Source organism: Homalodisca vitripennis, chromosome 6 (genome assembly GCF_021130785.1).
Source record: "Homalodisca vitripennis isolate AUS2020 chromosome 6, UT_GWSS_2.1, whole genome shotgun sequence".
Classification (NCBI taxonomy): domain Eukaryota; kingdom Metazoa; phylum Arthropoda; class Insecta; order Hemiptera; family Cicadellidae; genus Homalodisca; species Homalodisca vitripennis.
This window is the reverse complement of record NC_060212.1, coordinates 66150754-66171825: the sequence shown is the minus strand read 5'-3', so window position 1 is coordinate 66171825 and position 21072 is coordinate 66150754. Positions and strand designations below refer to the sequence as shown.

Below are 21072 nucleotides of genomic sequence, written 5' to 3'. Positions count from 1 at the left end.
CTTTCCTTGTCGCTATTTCAATTATTAATGCCACCGATTATGAATTGCGCTCAGTATTTTGGTTTTAAATGCAAAAATTCGTCCTGCTGAAATTCACTGGCAGCTTACTGAAGTTAATGGTGAGAGTGTAATGAAACATGGAAAAGTGCGAAAGTGCTGTAGGCTTTTTAATGAAGTAAAAGGTACGTGATGAATAAGGACCTGGACGGCCAAGTAAAATGAACAAGACTGAACACAAAAGGTTGATGAGTAAATACGCTAAAACAGGTGCATCACTATTTACGAACTTCATCAGAAATTCCTAAAAGTTTCAAGGTCTGTAGTTTATATTATTGTTACTAATACACTTCGTTACAAAACATTGTGCGACATGGGTGTCAAAAATGTTAAATTTGACTTGTATACTGTATGAGTTACTCTATGAAACTTTTAACCCAGCCTTTATATTATTACTATCAACAACTCAGCAAACTCAGCTGATTAAGATATGCATTCCTTTGTTTTTATTTATTTTTAATAAACGTCTTCATAAATTTTTATCAAAAATTTTCCAGTGCCATCCTATGAAACATTTTTGATTTTTCAGGTATTTATACACATTTTTAATGTAACATCATTGTATTTTGTGTCACTTCTAAATGTATGACAATAATATATCTTCTATTTTAACCTTAATGATTCAATGTCAGGTCTAGTGATAGTCTTTAAATTGTTACACCCAAAAGTGAAAGGGAAGGAACCCATAATATATCATTTAGCTAATTGTATCTTTGGATATAATCCAAACTTCGAAATAAGTTTAACATCACTGTGTTTCATTTATCTGCAGTATAATCCTAACTAACTAAAATAGAAATGTATTTATAAGACATAGCTCTTACAAGTAGTCCACTTTCTTGTATAATCAAGCCCGTCTCATTAATTATTTGAAGTAAATTTGACAAACATTTATATCATTTTATATTAAGAAAAAATGTTAAAATATATAATAGTTTTTTAAGGAGGTAAAAAATTATTAGTACGTTTCAGATACTAAAAACAAAAAGTATTAAAGAAGCCATTTCGTTTCAGGAAGGATAAATTCAAAAGTAACTTAGGATGTCCACCCAAAATGCAGCAAATGACGATTCTGACCTCTTGGACTACCTGCCCTTATCTAAATGTTTTTGCTTCATATCTCTTCGTGTTTGTGCCATAGTCTTTTCTGCTTACGTTGTGGTGAGTATTTAATTAAATAAATCAACAGTTAATTTTAGTTAGTTCACAATTGCGTCTTGGTTCTTTGTGAAAACATTTTTTTAAGATAATTGTTAATAACATTTCATATCATACTAAAATAAATAACAAATGGACACTATTAACGGTGACAATGCAAACCAAAGCGGAAGTTTAATGATCAACCGTCTCTGTGAGGACCTATTGCTGTGAGGGACATTTACTAACAGTCGAATAAGATGTTACTGTACCTAGTATTATTTTTGTAAAGTATTTGTTTCACAGTTATGCAACTTTAAATACATTCTGTTGTTTCATGATGTTACGGAGTGTACATAATAAAAGTGTTCTAGTAAGAAATAGAACTAACAGTAACTCAAAGTGGAATAAAACTCGAAAATATGAAATAATATAGCCTAGCTATAAATCACCATGACTCTATTCCCCTTACAGTTCCAGAGTTTTTGATGTAGTTTAATTCTCTTTAGTACGATATCCAAATAATATTCCGAGAAATAATAGACTTGCTAGAGTTCTCGTAGTCTAGATGAAGAGGGTAGGGATGAGGCACAATCACACAAATTGGGACTCGTACATACAGTAATGAGGTGAATTAATATGGAGCTACATGAGAGTCTCTAGGAGTGCAGTGGTGGACGAAACGCTGTTGAGGAGGCGCTTTTTTTACTCAAAACGACCAACATATCAATCGTTTGGGAAAGCGAATGTTCAGCGCTATGATCGCTGTATCTCCGAGGACACTACGACTAGTTTCGATCCGAACTCCACTCTTATCGCCGTTCTGCAGACGCTGTCTTCCTCTCCGCACTTATCTCACTTTCATGGTGGATGAGCATCTCCAACCACACCCAACAGCCTTCAGCACGAGGACTACGCTGACGCCGTGAAGTCGTCTCCCAGCAGTGCTTGACCGGATTACGTAGTGGCGGGGAGCACGGGGTGTGTTCATACTTCAGGGATACCCGATACCTCGATCAGCGCGCAGACTTTTGGTATCACTGAGGACAATGATCACTTTTTTAAAGATAATTGCAGCTTCAAGTCATGTAAAATAGTACGAGAGCGTTCTCCTTCTGGTGTTGTGCCTGAAAGCATTGGACAAAATATAGGCTTTCAGAATCAAAAGAATAATAATAATAATAATGATTATCGTCAATCAAAATTCCCAAATAGCAAGTAATAAAAATTTGGAAAATGATATTTTATACAATGAGCTAAAACTAGATCTGATAATATCTGAACACGGATTCACCACTGATTCACTTTCATTTTTGGACTTAGTTATTACACTGTAGATAACACCTACTGCAGCAATGACTTAAAAGGAGGTGTTTTTGTCCTGTACATATAACCGACGGAACAATTTAAATTTGTTATAACTGTATGCCTTTTTGAAGTCTGTGATGAATATAAATAAACAATTTATCCTTATAGGCGTGATCCTTGAACTCGCTAGCAAGGGTGACGGTTAGCATCGCCAATTTGGTCACTAGCATGGCTGTCGTGTCCTTGTCTGAAATGACGACTAAGATCTATATCTGACCACTTCTGGTAGCTCGCTGTGTTGCCGAGTTGTCCTGTCGCTTTCAACCTGTGGTGAATATGACACACTCGGATTGTAACCTTAAAAACGTTCCTTAACTCTCTGAAACAAGACTATTAGTCAAATGTAAAATACTAGTAGATCAATGTCTGCACAAGAAGGGGTTTCAAAATTCTGACAGGTTTAGACACAACAAAAAAAACCAAACAAAATGTCAATAAAAACCAGAAACAAAATAAATCGGAAAAGCAGTTGTGGGGCTAACCGACAGAAGTGGTTACTTTTTATAACGGTTTTATTAAATGGTACATTAATTATTAAATAGTTATTTTTATATTTTAAAATAAAATGAGACACCTAATTCTTTACAATAAGAAGTTTTCTGTTACTTGTATATTTTTTTTTAAATTTCATATATTATAATTATCACTGAATTCTAAATATTAAAGTTATATATATATATATATATATATATATATATATATATATATTTACATTATTATCATTGATAGTACGTAGTTTCTATAATTTGGTCAGTATCATATTCACTAAAATGTTATATTCCAGAAATAATTACGTAATTTTCATTTTCATTATATTCTAAAAGTGGAATTATGGGTTTATAATACCTCAAATAATAAATAAAACGATTGATATAAAATCTTGCTAAATATATTTACAACACTGCATATATTGTTGTTCCATATCTCGTATTACTTATGTTTTTATCGCTTGATATAGAGAAATTTCTTCAGCAAAATGTATATTAAAATCCTTTTTGTGAAATTTATTTTTCAAATGAATGTAAGGTAAGGCCCGCTGTAATTTAGTGAAGGTTATAAACATAATGAACAAAAAGACTAATTTTTATTCCAGGATTAAATTACACTATGGATTTCTTACCTAGAAAAAAGTTAATCAATCCATTTACTATCCTTTTTTAAATCCCATCAGGACGAAACTAGTAGTGAACTGGAATGTGAATATTAATAATAACCGTCCTGAAATGTAATTTAGAATTTGATGTGCTTTGAATACTGCTATTAAATGATGCAGTCAGTTAATTCGTTTGACATTGGATTCATTATTAAATAAAATAGTAGTTCGTAGATTTATTAAAATCAGTATTTTGACCAAGTGGACTACGTTGTTTTACTTGATAAGCTGTACAGTTGCGGGATCAGAGGAATCCCTTTGGCTTGGATACAGTCATAATATCATTGAGACTGCAGTCAGCAGTTCCAGGTTTCGGGTGATTCGTCTCGGTCGTCAAAATTAAAATATGGGGATCCCGCAAGATTCAATCCTTGGACCAGTCCTATTTCCTATTTATTTAACCATGTATGTCAAAAGTACATGTGGGATATGCAACGCTGTTGTAAGACGACAACCCTCACTTTTTGGGTGGAATCAAAAGACCTGTTGGATATAACAGCGCACACTGAACTAAATGATTTCTTCTAATATTTTGAATATATCATGTTATAGCAAATTAATCTAAATTAACTTACATGATGTTTATTGCATGAAAACTAAACGATTGCCTACCGTCTGTATTGATTGGAGAAGAACCATTATCTGAAACTAAGTGTGGTAAACCCCTCGGTGTCCACAATGATCAACATTTATCGTGTAATTTAGTGTTTCCAGATACTGCAATAAATTTGTATTAAAATTGCTTACTATTTACTTATTTCTTCCCACATTTTCTAATGGAGTTATCCCGTGGCGCGGTCGTGCAAATGTAGATTTTTAAAGATTATTTATAGTGAAATAGAAACGTCTTCGTATCCTTTGGGTTACCGAGTCATGCAGGGAATCCTTGAGGGAGCTCTAATTACCTAGCCGGTACGTCATTGAAATCACCATGTTCTGACTTTTTTGAGGTAACTGTTGCAGGCAGGGGTGTTCATGGGTTCAAGAACCAAACAAAAGTATAGATAATGTTACTGTATATACCAAACCACATGTTGTTCTAAGCACTTGTAAATTTACCTTACTGCTGGTACTGATTATTTTTCTCTAAAGACGGTCCTGATCCATACGGAGTTATGAAACCCAAGAGGGTGACCGTGCTCTTTACGAGTTTCGGATCACTAAAGGGGGTTTCTGGCCTCTCCATGAAAACATTTTGACAAAGTCTGAGATTTAAAAAATGCGGTATTTTTGGCAAAGTTAATGGTATTTTACATACCAATTCACATACTGTGCGAAAATGTGTGCATTGCAGCGGAAATCTGCTGCTACTACGCACAAATTCCTTTGCTGAATGGACGTGCGAAATTCATCGCAAATATGTTAAATCGTTAGTTCAAAGAAAACGTATGCACTCACACACGATTTAATTGCGTTTTGACCGTCACAAAGTAATGTATTCCAAAAGAGTCACCGTGCTCATAGTGATATTCTGTCGACTTTAATCGATCATAATTTTAGATGAAATCATAGAAAACTTCTCAGTTGGTGACTTTCATGAGCGCAGTAATTAATTTATGTAAACCACAAATTAGTTTAAAAAAAGGCATCCCTTTCGAAAACCTTTATTAGATTTCATATACTTCTGAATTCAATAATGATCTTTGGCCCCTCCTCTTTAAAATAATAGTTTTTACTATACGAGGCCTTGAAACCCAAGGTCGTAGATTTTAAAACCTGATCATTTTATTGTATTATGTCACTTTTATTGCGCAAAATAATTACTAATGATATCATTTTACCCAATTTCACTTTGTGTTTAAGGTACAGATATTCAACATAAAAATATATTTTATGCGATATACAGTCTTCAGGAACTGATAGATAAATTTTAAATAACTCAATAGAAAAATTAATTTAAACGTCAATGTCTACCTAAACAACACATTATTGTGTCGTCGGCGAATTATAACTTTCTTTGGAGACACTGCGGGGGAAGCCAAAACAATTTTTAACATTCTTGAATAAGGATATGATACAAAGAAGGCTGGGTAAAATTATGTATATAAACATAGAAAGACAGAGTAACCTTTAGTGACACATGGCTTGATGCATAGTTAAAATTTCTCAATAATCATCATTTTTTTTTATTAATTAACAACAATAAGAAAAAGAAGGCAAATCTTAAGTACAAATATCTTAGAACTATGGAAAAAACCTACCATCTGTCACAAAATCTAAATTTCCAAGTGGATTGAATTTAAGATGACTATGTAGACAAAATTAATTTGTAAAATTTAATCATATGTTAACAACTTTAACCAATTTACCTAATTAAATATTTGTTTTTATTTTCGGTGTTGATTTTTATTATTTTGTTATAGCGCTGTTTATAATGGTTTGTTTGGTTTGCTGTTACCCACGGCTTCGCACGCAAATCTTAAGAACCGAAGTCAGTTTAAACAGAAATTTTTCAAGTAACATAATTTTTTCTATCTTAAGATATACAGAGTCCAATATGCACATGATTTTACTGTGACGCGAATGTTTATCGTAGAACGCTCGGACAACCTGGTCGTATAATATGGTGGGGGCTCTGCTCCTCAAAACGCGCCCAGTTTTAGTTCGCTCCTAGCTGCATGAGTGGTAGGACGTGTCTTTGCATGAAGTCTGACTTTTTAATGCGTCACGGCGCGTTAAAACGCTCGATAGAACCGGCGTACGCGATTAAGTTTTATAAGCGGTTTGGGAACAATGCAAAGGAACCTTATCAAATGCTTTAAAAGATCTTTCGAGATCTCAATGCGGAAGGCGGCACTCAGAATCTTCTCCCAAACCCAAAAAAGATGTACATGAGCAATTCTCGCATCAAAACAATGCTGAATGTCGTCTTTCACGTCTGAGAAATCGTCAATTTTGAGTTTGTAGCACAAGGACAATCTGTCAATGAGCGTTGTACCTGGAGGTGCTCAAGATACTAAATAGTTTTGAGCGTAAGTCTTGAAATCAAAAACGTCTTTAAGCTCCAAGCCACGACAATGCCTCCAGCTACACCGCCTTCACCGTTACCTATTACCTGACCCAGAACACGACACCCGTGGTGTCCCTGTCTCTTCACAGTCTTGACCTGGGACGAAACAATTTGTTTTTTGTTCCGCTGATTGAAGAGAAAGCTGAAAGGAAAGCACTAGGAGTCGGTGGGGAACATCCAACCTCACGTTATAAGATTCCTGAGTGGCACTCAAGACGAGGATTTAAAGAGTGTTTTCCAGGCATGGCAGAATCGTCTCCGCAGGTGTAATGATGCAGGAGGAGATTATTTTGAAGGATTTGAACTGTTTGTAACAAACGCATGAATAAGTTTATTTTTCTTCGTAGATGTGCATTACTTTCATAATGCACTCTGTATTTTACATAAAATATTGCATAGTATTGAACACACTTATATGCATTTTCTAATATGTTCCATATGAATTATTGGTTTCGGATTTTAGATATGGTTTTTCACCGTAGTCTTCATGTTCCTTCTACTGGTAGTCTTTCCATGCAAGGAGCAGGTAAAAGCCCGTTTGATCGAGTATGAGCAAAGGCAGCAACAGCAATATTCTCAGCAATATCAACAGCAAAGTCCTGAAGGTGGTGGTGAGTTTCCTTTCGTGATTCATAAAAGTAATGATAGGGGAGATACGAAATCCAACAGCAGAAATTTCACTTTCAAAAGGTACTTTTAATAACATATTATCTTAGTCTCTGTGCACTAATATTAATAAGTTTTCCCATTTTTTTATGTTTAACTATAAAAACTTTTCCCCTCATAAAAAGTGAAGCTGTTATAAAGCAGCTTAATTTCTACTTTGAAAATCGTTTTCAAAAGAAAATCGAGTTCAAATCCGAAGACGAACACTGAGTTTTATGGAATGTAAATAAATAAAAGGGTAAAAACACTTATACAGAAAACTAAGTGAGAAATTAAGAAAACGCTATATTATTGAATAATATACCTTCTATTTTATTCTATAACTTGTTTAATTAATTTTTGAATCTCTGAAGTTAATTCGTTATTAAAAACCATTCCTAATAATATATCTGCAAGCGTATTATAATTTTGAGCAGACAGTATACCCGAGTCGGAATTTATGCTATCTTGAATTTAAATAATACAAATATGTTAAAAATAACTAAACATGATATTTAAGTGAACATTGACTGGAATAGACCGTTGAAAAATTTTAACTATTGTGAATGATTCATTTATCAAATCAATCAATTGTATTCACTGCGTGTAATTATGTATTATATTATTTTATAAAGAAATAATTGGAATATATTGGGTGCTCGTAACGCATGACCACCAGATATACTCGTAAACCCATTCCAGAAAACGTTACCCTGGCTCATCCCCACTCCACGAGTAGTAACTATCGTTGAGGGAGTATATTATAAATCGATGGTAGTTGCACATAAACCAAGAACCCATGCTATATTAAACTTCCCATATATTATCATTCTTAGCACTATCCTCCCATTACCCGCTACTAACCAAATTAAAATGTCAAGAGTTCAGTATTTGAGCGGAATACGAGTGTTTCCAGCCGACCATATCTCCTCAATTCATTTAGACTCTCAGTTATAAATAGACATTCGGTGGTTTTAATAAACTTAGGTGTGATAAAATATTATATCCTCTGTTTTTTAACCCTCAGCCGTTCCAATCTTATAATTATTTTCCAAGGAAATAAATATTTATATATAAATATTTCCAAGGACTTAAGGATCTCGGAAAATTCTCCGGTTAAATATACTTCTTATGGATTCTGTTTGTTACCAAAAGTATTTATTGGCCGAGCGTTAGCAAAGCCTATCACTTCTGGGGCTGGAATAGCATTTCTGTCTCTATTACTTTCCGCATGATATCTGAAAAACAAATTATTCTATAAACTCTAAACTGTGCTTGAAACAGACAAGAATGTGTTAGTTTCTGCATATACGAGAATGAGTTCAGTGATGTTACATGTGCAACCACGAAATTTGACTGAGCATCGTTGAAATATAACACTCAGAAGGCTGACAATTTCAATTTTACTCCGGGACACGTAAATATTTCTTATACGTTTGATTGTCTGTCGTTCTATTATATATCAATAACGAAAGAATTATGGTCTTTCTGACCGTTTATGTGATAATGCTTTCTTTATATAAGGAAAATAAAGACCTGAAACCTGGTGCATAGCTTTCTCTGGGTTTAAGCACAAACTCTATTAAGTTTGGTTTCAAAAATTCAAATGGCAGTCCGCCTTTTTGTGTATTAATTCGTTGTAGTCTAGGAGTCGAGATCAGATGTTCACTTTATAAGCACACAACCTAGTTTTATTTTGAAAGAAATAGATCGTCAGTCACACTAGTTTGTGAAAGTCATAATAAAAAAGTATTAAAAGGGTAAAAAAAAATATTTCGCTGATTTTTCATAGCCTGACACTTACAGTAAGACACATATATAATAGTTATGTTACCATGAGATCACTAGAGATTAAAAGCGTCAGTGGAAAGTTCTGTATATATGGGCAGCTGAAGTTAATTAAATATTTATTTACGCTTCTGATGGTTGGTTTTAATTGTGTCAAGCTACAACTACTGCAACAAATTATCATTTCATAATTTTAACCCTTTTTATACCTTCCAGTTCTGACCTTCTTAAACCTAAAGTGGCTGACAATATATTTCTTACATAATGGAAATTTCTTAATCAATTTCAATAAAAACCAGACTGTGTTTTATACTATACAAATAGCTTTTTCGTATTTTTAATGATTTTTGTTACATTTGAAATTTAGCTGAGTTGCTTCGACTATCTTCAACTTACGTTTATGTAAATATAATTAAAATTCAAAAAGAAATACTTTTTGCATAATGAAACAATTATAATCCAGAAACAAATTACCTTCTAAAAGTTTATTCACTATTAGCTGAAATATATATACATATACATATATATATATATATATATATATATATATATATATATATATATATATATATATATATATATATATATATTGTTTGACTAAAACATATTCTAGCATTTAAAAAATTGTTCCCTTACGACTACCTTTTAAACTTAAAAAAGCACTGTAAGGTTCACTTGTGTTTATATTCATTAACGAATATTCAAGGCTCTCGAGGCTGAGATTGTTAGAAAAAATCCTGTTTGTATTTAATCATAGTGATAATTGCACAACAATTAGGCATAGCATAATATTTTTAATTCTTAAAATCACTACTAGAAAATAAGCTAATTGTATATATTTAGAATTATTCTTATAAATTATTGTGATACGGTTACCACTGATACTATACGTAATATTACATTATACTGTTACTCATATCAATATTCATTATAGCTATATGTATAATTTGTTTAAAAAACATTAATATTTTTTCGAAATTAAGACATATTTGCATAGTGGATTAATTCTTACTTTCCATATAATATGTTGAGATAGATCCAATGCACCAACCTCAACACGACCCTGAAAGTCCTGCCACATCCCAAGACGCGAGAAGACTCTCGGAGTCACTTGATCGCCTCAGACTTTCTAACCCATCAGGTACGTATGTTTGTCTTTTGTACAGCTGTTAGGTGTTACCAACAAAACAGTGTTAACTCTCGAAGCGTGTACGATGGTATTATGCTAACGACAGCGTACTGACGTAAAGAATTATACTCTATTCTGATATTTTCGTACCAACTTAAATATCAAGTAAAACAAGTCGATTCCTATTATATACTAATGTCTGAATATATATATATATATATATATATATATATATATATATATATATATATATATATATATATATGATACCATGGAAAGTTTTCCAAGGTATAACAGAATGTTATACTAATTTCCCCGTAAATGTAAGTTTTTTTATTATTTCACTTATACATTTCTGTACGAGATATTTTGTAGACTTAGACAGTTCACGCTCCTGATACTATTCCCTTCTAATGAAAGACGAACAGATGCGTTTGTTAAGTAAATAAGTTTGTTCATACTCACATTAAATCCATAGTGGACCATTAGAACTATGAATCTTATACATGGTAAATTAAAAATAAAATAAATTTATGGAGTTGAACGTACTTAAATTTTTTAAATAGTTTATAATACACATGCTAGGAACATGCGGTTACCAAAACGAGGCATTAGTTATAGAATATTTGAAGCAACAACGTCTGATTACTTGCATATGTTTCAGTTATACTTTCCTTGACCTTCAGCAGTTTATTGGGTTGTATGGGAGTTACAAGCGTAGTTGCCATTGTTAATGTAAGTTATAACCACAAATAGGTACGTTAAACACATTCGATTTAGTTTAGTGTAGGAAAAAGATAGAAACATATTAGTACTTCACTTGTTTAGTACCTCTATAGACCAAGGAGTTTTCTTTAAACATAAGCACTGCTGGTTCAGTTCAGATTTGAAGGCATTTGCAGACTAAATGTATACATTGCAAAATATTAATGAGCACCCCTATATTATTATTGTACAGGATAATATATTCAGATAAACTCTTAACTTGTATCTCTTTGCCAGACGGTTTTAAATTTCTATTGCTACATTACATATAACGCAGTCATAAAACATCTGTAGTAGTATGCATATTACAAAAATTGTACATGACTCATAGTTACTATTTTATTTGTGTAACTCGTTAGCATAAATCCATTTTGTTAGCGAAGGGGTTTTGTTATACATGAAATCACAAAATATTGACAACTGATAAAATATGAAGTATATTGGAGAAAATCATGTATTTTTTTATTTATTATCTTTTAAAAGTCAACATTTAAGAGATTATTTAAGTCTATACTAATGAATTTAAACTAAACATTTAAGACATTTTTTTTTTTTTTTTTTTAATAATAGTTATTTTATCAAAACGTGTATTTAACGCTGTATGCAAAATTTTATCGTGTTATTACAAATTTGTTCCGTACATTTAAAAGTTTTTAACTATGTAATTTTTTAAGACAGTTTAAAGAAAACCATTCTTAGTTTTTTGAACATTTAGTAATAGGTCGCTCAAATGTATTATTTTAGTGAAATAAACCAAATAGTCAAATTTCATCTAAAACTTAATAGTTAATTAAACTGTATAACTAGCCTTATACTTATTCAAGGGGTTATTTTTCTGTTTTACCTATAAGGCTAAATCTACTACCACGTCGAATGGATAATACTACACTGAAAAATAGGAATGATAACAACTACAGATCACTAAATGCAGAAGCACCAGTCAATAAAGAGAAAATGGAAAATATACTTTGGGATTGTAAAGATTTGTTATGCTAAATTCATAACCCTTTTAATATTACTTCCCTGAATACGGATAAAGGTTGCAAAACGTACTTATTGTTCCATATGACGAAGCGATGCTACAGTAGTTGTAGGAGGTGTAGGATATTTTAATCAGGCCCAAATAAAAGTAGCTTAATATAAAAATTGCCATTTTTCTTAATGATTTGTATATGGTAAATTTATATTATGTAGCTATAAATTTATCAAAAACATATTGTTCCAACCCAAAATTGATTTCGTTGCATAATGAACTTCATGTGCTAAAATAAAATAAAGTGTTTTCATTCATTTATTAATGAATTATGGATGTGGTAAAACGTTGCTTTTGAACCTCTTCACAATAAAAATGAAAACAGTGCTTCTCTATCGTTTAAAATCATGAATATAATCTGTATCAATTTACTATTAGTGATCGTAAAAACATTACACGCAATGTGAAGTTATAATTGAGTTATTTATATTAATTTAACTGTTGACTCATTTTCTTTATTTCCAGGACGATGCAGAGCTATTAAAAATAACTAATTTTGTTATTATGTTTGGCATAATTTATTTCCTGATCTCAACAATTATAAGGTCTTTACAAAGCAAGGATATGGAGGATATATTTTGCTCACTGTGTTGGAACAGTAAGTATCAAGCATTACTGAACAGCTGTATTATGCAATTGAGTAGAATATTATTACCGTGTCTTTAGGTACTACATTATATAGTGGGCATAAAGCATGAGTACGTGTATTAAAAAGCATAAATATTGTACAAATGCATAGACGCTAGTGTGTTGTCAAAATTATAAAGACTATATTCATCCGCAATTCACTTGAAGTTCCTCTTTTAATCCACAGCTAGTTACATAAATTCTTTAAAAAAAGCTAAAACCAAAACGAGTAGGGGAAGGGTGCGTGAAACTTTGACTGACACTGTGGGATGGGGTTAGCTATTTTGAGCTATTTTAGGTGATTGGAGATAGCAATTTTTATTAATTTCTATCGAACTGATCAGACATGAATGGAGTTTAAAACCGCCATGAAGTAGTTAAGGAACTCATAAATATAAATCGTACAAAAATTTTACTGAAACTTAAGCATAATACAGTAATTTTAAATGTGTTTCTAGTTTACAATTTTTGCTGCTAATTCGATTTGAAATAACACAATGATATATTATTAATAAATTGTTTATTGCCATGAAATTTAACATTAAAATAGGCAAACAGTTTGAAATAAAATTAAAACTTTAGTGTACACCTAAAAGATTAATGAATATATTTCGAGTTTTTTTAAATAGCTGATTATTGAATTAAATTTTTAAAATCTTATTGTGAAAGGATAAATTTTTTACAATAATAATGATCAGTGTTCATTTATTTAAAAATGTGCGCAGATATAAATAACCATTTTTCTTTCATAGTCTCATAAATGTTAAAGTTCGTTCTGCCAGTTTTATATAGCTCTCTCTATCTCTATATAGCTAAGTTTATCTATGTGGAATTCTTTTATTGATTCAAAGATATTTTTACTGGACATGAATAAAGATATTTTATTCCTCCTTATATGAGTCACCTAAAAAATATGATGGAATGCTTCATAACAATATTAAATTAATTATTCCTGACCATAAAAAGAGAAGAATGGAGTAGAAGAAACTTAATAATAATAAATCATTTATTTCCCCAAAATAACGAACTGAATATTACAAACAAATATTATTGACAATGCTTAAAAATAAATAATACTATGACATAACGTATTTGCAATAGCAGTAAATAACAAATACAAAGAATGTTTCCTTCTTATTTTGTTTCTAATTTATGTACTTAATGTAATAAAATATAAAAAGTAGGTTACATCCTTTTAGGTTTTTTTAAAACTAATAATTAGGCCAATAAATTCACACAATAAGGGAAATGTAGGTAACCCATAAGGATGTGCCTGTATTGGGGATACTATATACAAAAAGAGTAAAAAATAAAAATAGCGGACACGAGCAAGAAGGAAATGATAAAAATGTGTTATCGTAGCTTACGTAGTAAATAATGTACTATTACGTTTCAAAGTTTAAATTTAGTATAAATATTGTGCTATATTAAATAAAAAGGATTTACGCATGATTTCCAATTAAAATATTAGGCTTCAAAGTTACTTAACTAGTTGGATATTTGAATGTCGAGTTAAGTTCCAGTTCACCTTCCTTTCATTGTAGCGTCTGTTATCTGTCGCTTGATAAGGCAATGAGACTGCCACTTCACCTATTTATATGTGTCTTTGATGACAAAACTGTGTAAAGGTTTCTTTTTAAGCTTCTTCGTCGTCGACTTGACTCCAGACGATTCCAGGAGTAAAGTCTGAAGCAGCGTCAGATACCAGACACTGCAAAAAAAGGAATATGAACTGGAGCTAAATACAACATTAAAATTGGGTCAACCCTTCCTACCATAGCTAAGTTCTGTGTAGCTATATATGTTGTTAACCAGTAAATTTTGACACATTGCATTATTGCTTTCATAGTCTTCATAGTCCAGAACTACCATATAGCTCTCTAATGAGGAGTGCTAAAACATTCTTACACCTACACAGAATGTTACTAGAAGCATTGTTACAAATAATAAAAAACTTAAGGAAAACACAATCGCGTTATACAAGAAATACTCAAACATTACGTGTAAAATTCAACATGACATACTTCTAAAGAGTAAACATGCTGGCCGGCGGCGGAACTGATATTATACACTGTACATGACAGCGATTGTAATGTGACGTTCCACCGCATCAGTCTACATGTGCGCTATGTATAAATTATTTTGTATTCTGAGCGTTAATTTTAATTATATGTGATATAGTTGTATCGATTATTATGTCTACAATGACGTTCTGTACACGTGTAAGGGTTTAAAAATGACTCTCATAACGTCCAACCCGATAACACACATTGTAAGAAGCAATTGATTGACTGAATATTTGTGAGTTGTCCTTTTTTAAATTATGAGTTTGTTTATTCCAGATTAAATTTGTCCAGAGTAACAAATACGCTATCGGGAAAATTAAAAACATAATAATATCAGTCTGATTCACAATTAATGCTTATACTTTTGATAATTTTATGATAAGTTTTCTTAATAATGTATACTAATTTTACTTGTTTCAGTTTTCAACATTTATGGGATTTGGATATTGTGGAGCTACTATAAGGAAATTCGGAACAAATAGGCTTATTGATAAAATTACAAAGACGATTAAACACCTATGAAACCAATCGAAATTATTTATTAGTTTAAACTACGCTAACTAAACCGTTGTAAATTTACATCATACAATATTTTTCTAATAATTTGCTTATTAACACTGAATACGGAATGATCATACATGTCAATGGATATGGTGTCGCTGAGCGTTAGCGAACGTTTTTACATCAACGTTAAGGTTTAATCGTGATGGCAATAAGAAAACAATACAGTAATTAAAATGTACAGAAACGGAGTAAAATTATATACCATTTTATCATGTCTTAAAATTTTAGTGGATTGGTTGGTATGGCATTCTTTCGGGTTCCTCGACACTTCATTGTATTATTTTTATTTTAACAAGATAGTTTGATTGTGGTGCACGTTCCTCAATGAGATTTAGCTGAGCGCTAGCAAAGCATATAATATAGTGATACATCTCGATAATGAGTAGAAATATTAACTTATAGTTTTGTATGTTTTACTTGCCTATAAAGTTTCAAGTAGAAACTCTTCTTATGTCTTTCTTTCTATCTGTAAGCTATATTAGTCGTCAAGAAAGAAATGATCTATAGACTTACAATTCGGCATGCAACTTCAGCGAAGCCTGTGGCGTGGCGTCCTTTATCCTTGGTTTTTATAAGAACAGTCAAGCCAAATACATTCATTTAATTCCAGTAGTACCAACTCCTATAAGTTGGAGATTTAATTACTGATCCAATGAAATAATTTGGGTACGGCGAGCAAAGGTTAATTTTGGGAATATTGTTTATTTCAAATATTTGATGAAGTATTTCTATAATTATGCAAATAATCTCGTATACCAATAAGATAATATTATTCTAAGATAAGATAGATTCTTCTTATATCTTGAAGATTATTTTAAACATATTTCTGATTTCTGCAAGGATAGGCTTTGGATTCAAGACGTTATTGTGATATACACGACAAATTGATATTACGTTAGAATTGCAGTTCGACTCAGAGGAGTTGAACTAGATTGGTAGTGACACCTCAAGAGAGAGTAATTCACCAAACACCTTGCAAAGGGTATCAATGTAGGTTCAGCTAATTGCACTTTATGCATTTCTCACTTTAAAAACATGACCGATCTTCTCAGCTACAATCTTTTGAAAGCTTTAGCGACACTTTTTCCCTTTACAGAAACATTTTATCGGCACAATCTTGTTTGTTCGCTTCGTGGATGTTATTATTACTTTTCTTTCCAACGTTAAAACAAGAAAATTTGAATACTGAACAAATTGAATATTTGCAATAAATATTTAAAACTTTCACTGCCATATGTTACGTAAATTATAAATAGGCATTTCTTAAAATTAGACATTACATCGTTTCTTACTAAGTTTGTAACTTCAAACTTAACCTAACATTAAAACTAAGTGCAAAATTAAGGTAAAAAGGGTGAATGGAGCAAAAAGTGACGAATCGGATACCAGAACTGAATAAATAAAGTTGGAGAGTAATCACATACTTGATGTACTGGGATGGTGAACACTTAGCTCAGAACGTCATGAGAATTCTTATTTCAGGCCTTATTCTGTCCAGCCACATAGCTACGGACATTTGCGAGGATCTTATAAAATAGAAGTTTTATTTAAAGCCTTATTCTGTCCAGCCACATGCCTACTGACATTTGCGAGGATCTTATAAAATAGAATACGGGGAAGAGTCGTGACAGTAGGTCAGTGTTACTGATAAAAAGTGCACTGCCACAGACAAGATTTGAGCTAGCTCTATTTCTAACTCAATTCCAAAGACTGGCGTCTTAGACCGCTCGGCAGTCGTCACTTCCAATTGCTTCGATGTTTGCAGTAATTGACAGACTACGTAAAGTCTACTCATTTAATTCCAGTGTATTCAAAACTTAGTTTATTTCAGCTACATACTATTAAATGATTTTTCAACAATTTTGCCGTACCCTCAGCTAATAAAGATTTACCTATTAGTTGACGTAATATCAAAGATACATAAATTAAAAGATTTTTAGTTATTTCAAATAAACACATTAGTTTCTATTTATTTAATGATGTTACTTTATTCTAAACTATACGTGTAGGTACCTTTATAACCTAACGATGTGCTTCATAAGATATAAATAACATTTTCCTAAAAGAACACTCGAACCGAAACTAGCTTATTCTAGAGACTAAAATTATCCAAAAAATTATAGATCTAAAGGGTGGTTCACGTGTGTCCAGAAAGATAATTATTAATTTTTGATAAATTGGAATGTTGGTAATTTTATTTTAATCATCTAAAACCATACGCGCTTAATAAATAAGTTATAAATAAGTAATAAATAATCAGAGAAAATGCTTATGAAATATGCAAAAGTTGATTAAATCACTTGTGGGATTACTCCAGGGGAGGGCAAAACCTCATATACGTACAATAACAAATAACTGCTGTACCAATCAAAAGTGGCAATACTAACTCTATTATACCTATTTACTTAATGGTGAAACAACATGTTGTATTTATAAGAAAGATCAAAGACGTAATTCTCGTTCAAATAGTGTATACTGCATAACAGTTACGAATATATGTAGAATTGGGTAAGATGCTTAATGTAAATAAAACAAAAAATGAGATGCTAATTGAAAAGATAAAAAAGATAACTGTAATATGATAGAGATAACAACAGAAAATAACATATTTAAATACAAGGAACGTAATTTAATAAACGAATAGTGAAATTATAATCATTATTTACTTAAGTTATGAAAAAGACAGCAATATAGAACAAATGGAAAATACGTGAGCATGAAAATGTAAAGCAGAAGAACAAAGAATTTATATTGTAACTTAGATGCTATGTGTATGCTTCAGACAAAGGAAAAACCTAACATATTTTAAAGAATAATTTATGAATCGACAATAAGTGATCTTATTAACTCCGCAATTTTGATTGAATTTGGTGAAACAATATTTTTCATTTATTAAAAAGATGAAAGACCTAACTCGTCTTCGTAAAGCTTATACAGTAGTAAAGTTAAGATAAATTTAGAATTGGTTTACATGCTCACTATAAATAATCGTATATATAAAAAAGGATTTTGATTATAAGTAAAAATAGTTCAATAGGAATCAGTAGTTGCATTACATGAGGATAAACTATACATATATATGATACAGCAGAGAAGAAAAAAGTGATCAGACGAGAAGAATAGTAAAATATTCTATTGCAACTTAAATACCGCGTGAATGTCCAAAATCTCTTAAGATAAACAAAGTAAAAATCATTAATTTATAACATTTTGAAAAGAGGAAACCGAGAACTATTGTACACTTGTTCAAAAAAGCATAATAAATTAATAAAATATATCAGGAGTTAAGCATTAAACATTTTGATATTTGCAAATAAACTACGTAAAACTTTTAAATTTAAAACATAAAACATAACATGAATGATTCCTATTTTTCCTAGCTCAAGACACTTAGATAACCGAATAAAGAAACTGTAATTCGGCATTGTAAGGGTCTGCATATGGTTAGCCGACCTGGCTTTAGTCATATATGTGTTTGAAAATATGTACATTTTCAGTGTAACGAACCAAGAAACATATTGTCTGAGAAAATTCATATAATTCAATAAGAACACCAATAAGGATGGCTGACCATCCAAATTTTTTTACCAATGCAAAACAGGTCATGAGCTTATAAATTTCAATTTGGCTCTTGGTTCCTCAAACTAGTAAAATCCCAATCTGAAAGTAACAGCGATCTTTTTACCCAAGAGGGTTCACATACGCCTATTACTTTTTACGTCCGAATCACGGTATAAAATCCCATCGGAACAACAATACGCTTTCACTGCCGGGTTCGCCGGTCGGTCCCAGGAGTGTGCAGCTAAAGCGGTGTTCCCCTATTTTGCATAGATCTCCTCACGCAACAAAGCTCACATTCCTGATCAGATGCCATTTTAAGTAATTAAGCGCCTGTAGATTACCAACAAATGTTAGCAATTAAATCGCCTTGAAGTTTCATTTTCATTCTGAAATGTGGATACATTCATTCCAGTTTCCAGCATTGTATAGTTTCATTAGAATTACTCATTGCGTGATTATTCTCAAATAGTTATTTATAATGTTATCAAATGTTGTTTAACATCTCTGAAAAATAACATTTTTTAATAAAACGTGTTTAAAAACAAGATACACAGGCCATAAAAGATATAACAAAAATAACTTGGCGTTGATAAAATATTTAACATGCGGAAATACTTGTTAAAAGTTTTTTTATTAAAACCAACTAAAAACCAACACAAATTCACTAATATAGTCACTAATATATAGTGATGTATAATTTATAAATTCAAATACAAACTATTGGGTTTATTTATATATATATATATATAACTACCTAATACATATTCCAGATTTCTGAAAACCTAAAATAATATATAATTTGAGAGATTTTTTTATTTCAAAATTTGTTTTGAAATACCAAATTTTCCTGAAAGTACCGACTTTAAGGTGATACTTTTAACTCTATTTTAGTTATATCTGACTCAAGAGATGGTAAACAATATTTTGTTATCTAATAATTTAATTATATTTTCATTATTAATTGGCAAAATTAAATACAAATTTCAGTAACCACTAACATAACAAATCCGGATGATATAATTTTAACATTAAAAACCTTAAACCATTAAAACCATGTAAAGCAATAAACACATTTACAAAACATTTCCAGTACGTGAAAATAGCAACATAAAATTTCCATTATACATGTTGAGCTATACTTTGGCACTATTTGTTGCTTATTGAGGATTATCAACTAACAACAGACACATTACTATATTTTACGTGTTTCCATTACGAGTGCAACTATAAATGGAGTGTTCTATAGAATATTTTATTATCAGCAACAGTTTGATTGCTGAGTTAATAAAAACATTATGTTGCGGCCTGCAGTATATTTACGATACTATTAATATCTCCCATGAGATGTCACTCTTATTGGGTTACACTACAAATGTATAATTTTTTTGCCCATTCAAGTAATTAATAATATGGCTATTACTAATATTTTCTTTAGAAGTAGCCATCCGGTTAAAATGCACAATTAAATTCAGAATGGTTTCAGATACCAAAAGTGGTATTGTATAAAAGAGAAATTTGTGTCTCCTATACTTCGTTTAAACTGTTCAAATTTATTAAAAATCCTTTGGTTCAAATATTATCTACGTTTATAGATTATTATCATTCTTTATATATAGTTTCAGTACAGCACAATGCAAATTATTTTAGGAACCATTTAGAGACATAGTAGCCGTATTAAAAATAATTTCTGAAAGTTGATTAACTCGTTTCTTTACTTGGGCATGAAAATTATTTACATAAACAACGAAAGTAGCTGATTCAAAGTCGATCTATGCAAAACTGCAGTTGAAACATCAGGAAAGGCCACCTAATCCCGACAGGTAGCCAGCAGATGACCTGATGTTTTATTTTTGAAAATAATCAAATAATTGCATAGTTGTTATGGATATAAGACTCCCCACTCACCCTAAGCAAGCTATAGTCCACAATATAAAAAGCCTTTCAAAAATGTCGAAAATATCACTACATATTATGTCGACAATTGGCGAGAGAATATGTGGTGAATTTGTTTGTACGAAAAAAGAATTAAAGTTTTAGGATTTCTATATATTTTTCGACATTTTTGAGCTTTGTAAAAATAAAACAAAACCTTATTTTTAACTCCTTGTGACGTCGAAAGAAGGTTGCACACAAAATCCACTTCCTGAGGAAGGAGGCTGGCACGAGTTG

The 21072-nt window shown here is 31.3% G+C and overlaps 1 protein-coding gene across 1 annotated transcript; it reads left to right on the top strand.

Annotated features, from left to right (window-relative positions):
- Nucleotides 1–452: 452 nt before the first annotated feature.
- LOC124365208 lies at nt 453–15306 on the top strand. Its single transcript, XM_046821165.1, has 7 exons — nt 453–586; nt 1072–1218; nt 7189–7336; nt 10195–10299; nt 10952–11022; nt 12551–12683; nt 15199–15306. Exons 2-7 carry the CDS (start codon nt 1099–1101, stop codon nt 15258–15260), a joined length of 639 nt encoding a protein of 212 aa, XP_046677121.1. The 5' UTR covers nt 453–586; nt 1072–1098; the 3' UTR covers nt 15261–15306.
- Nucleotides 15307–21072: the final 5766 nt, after the last annotated feature.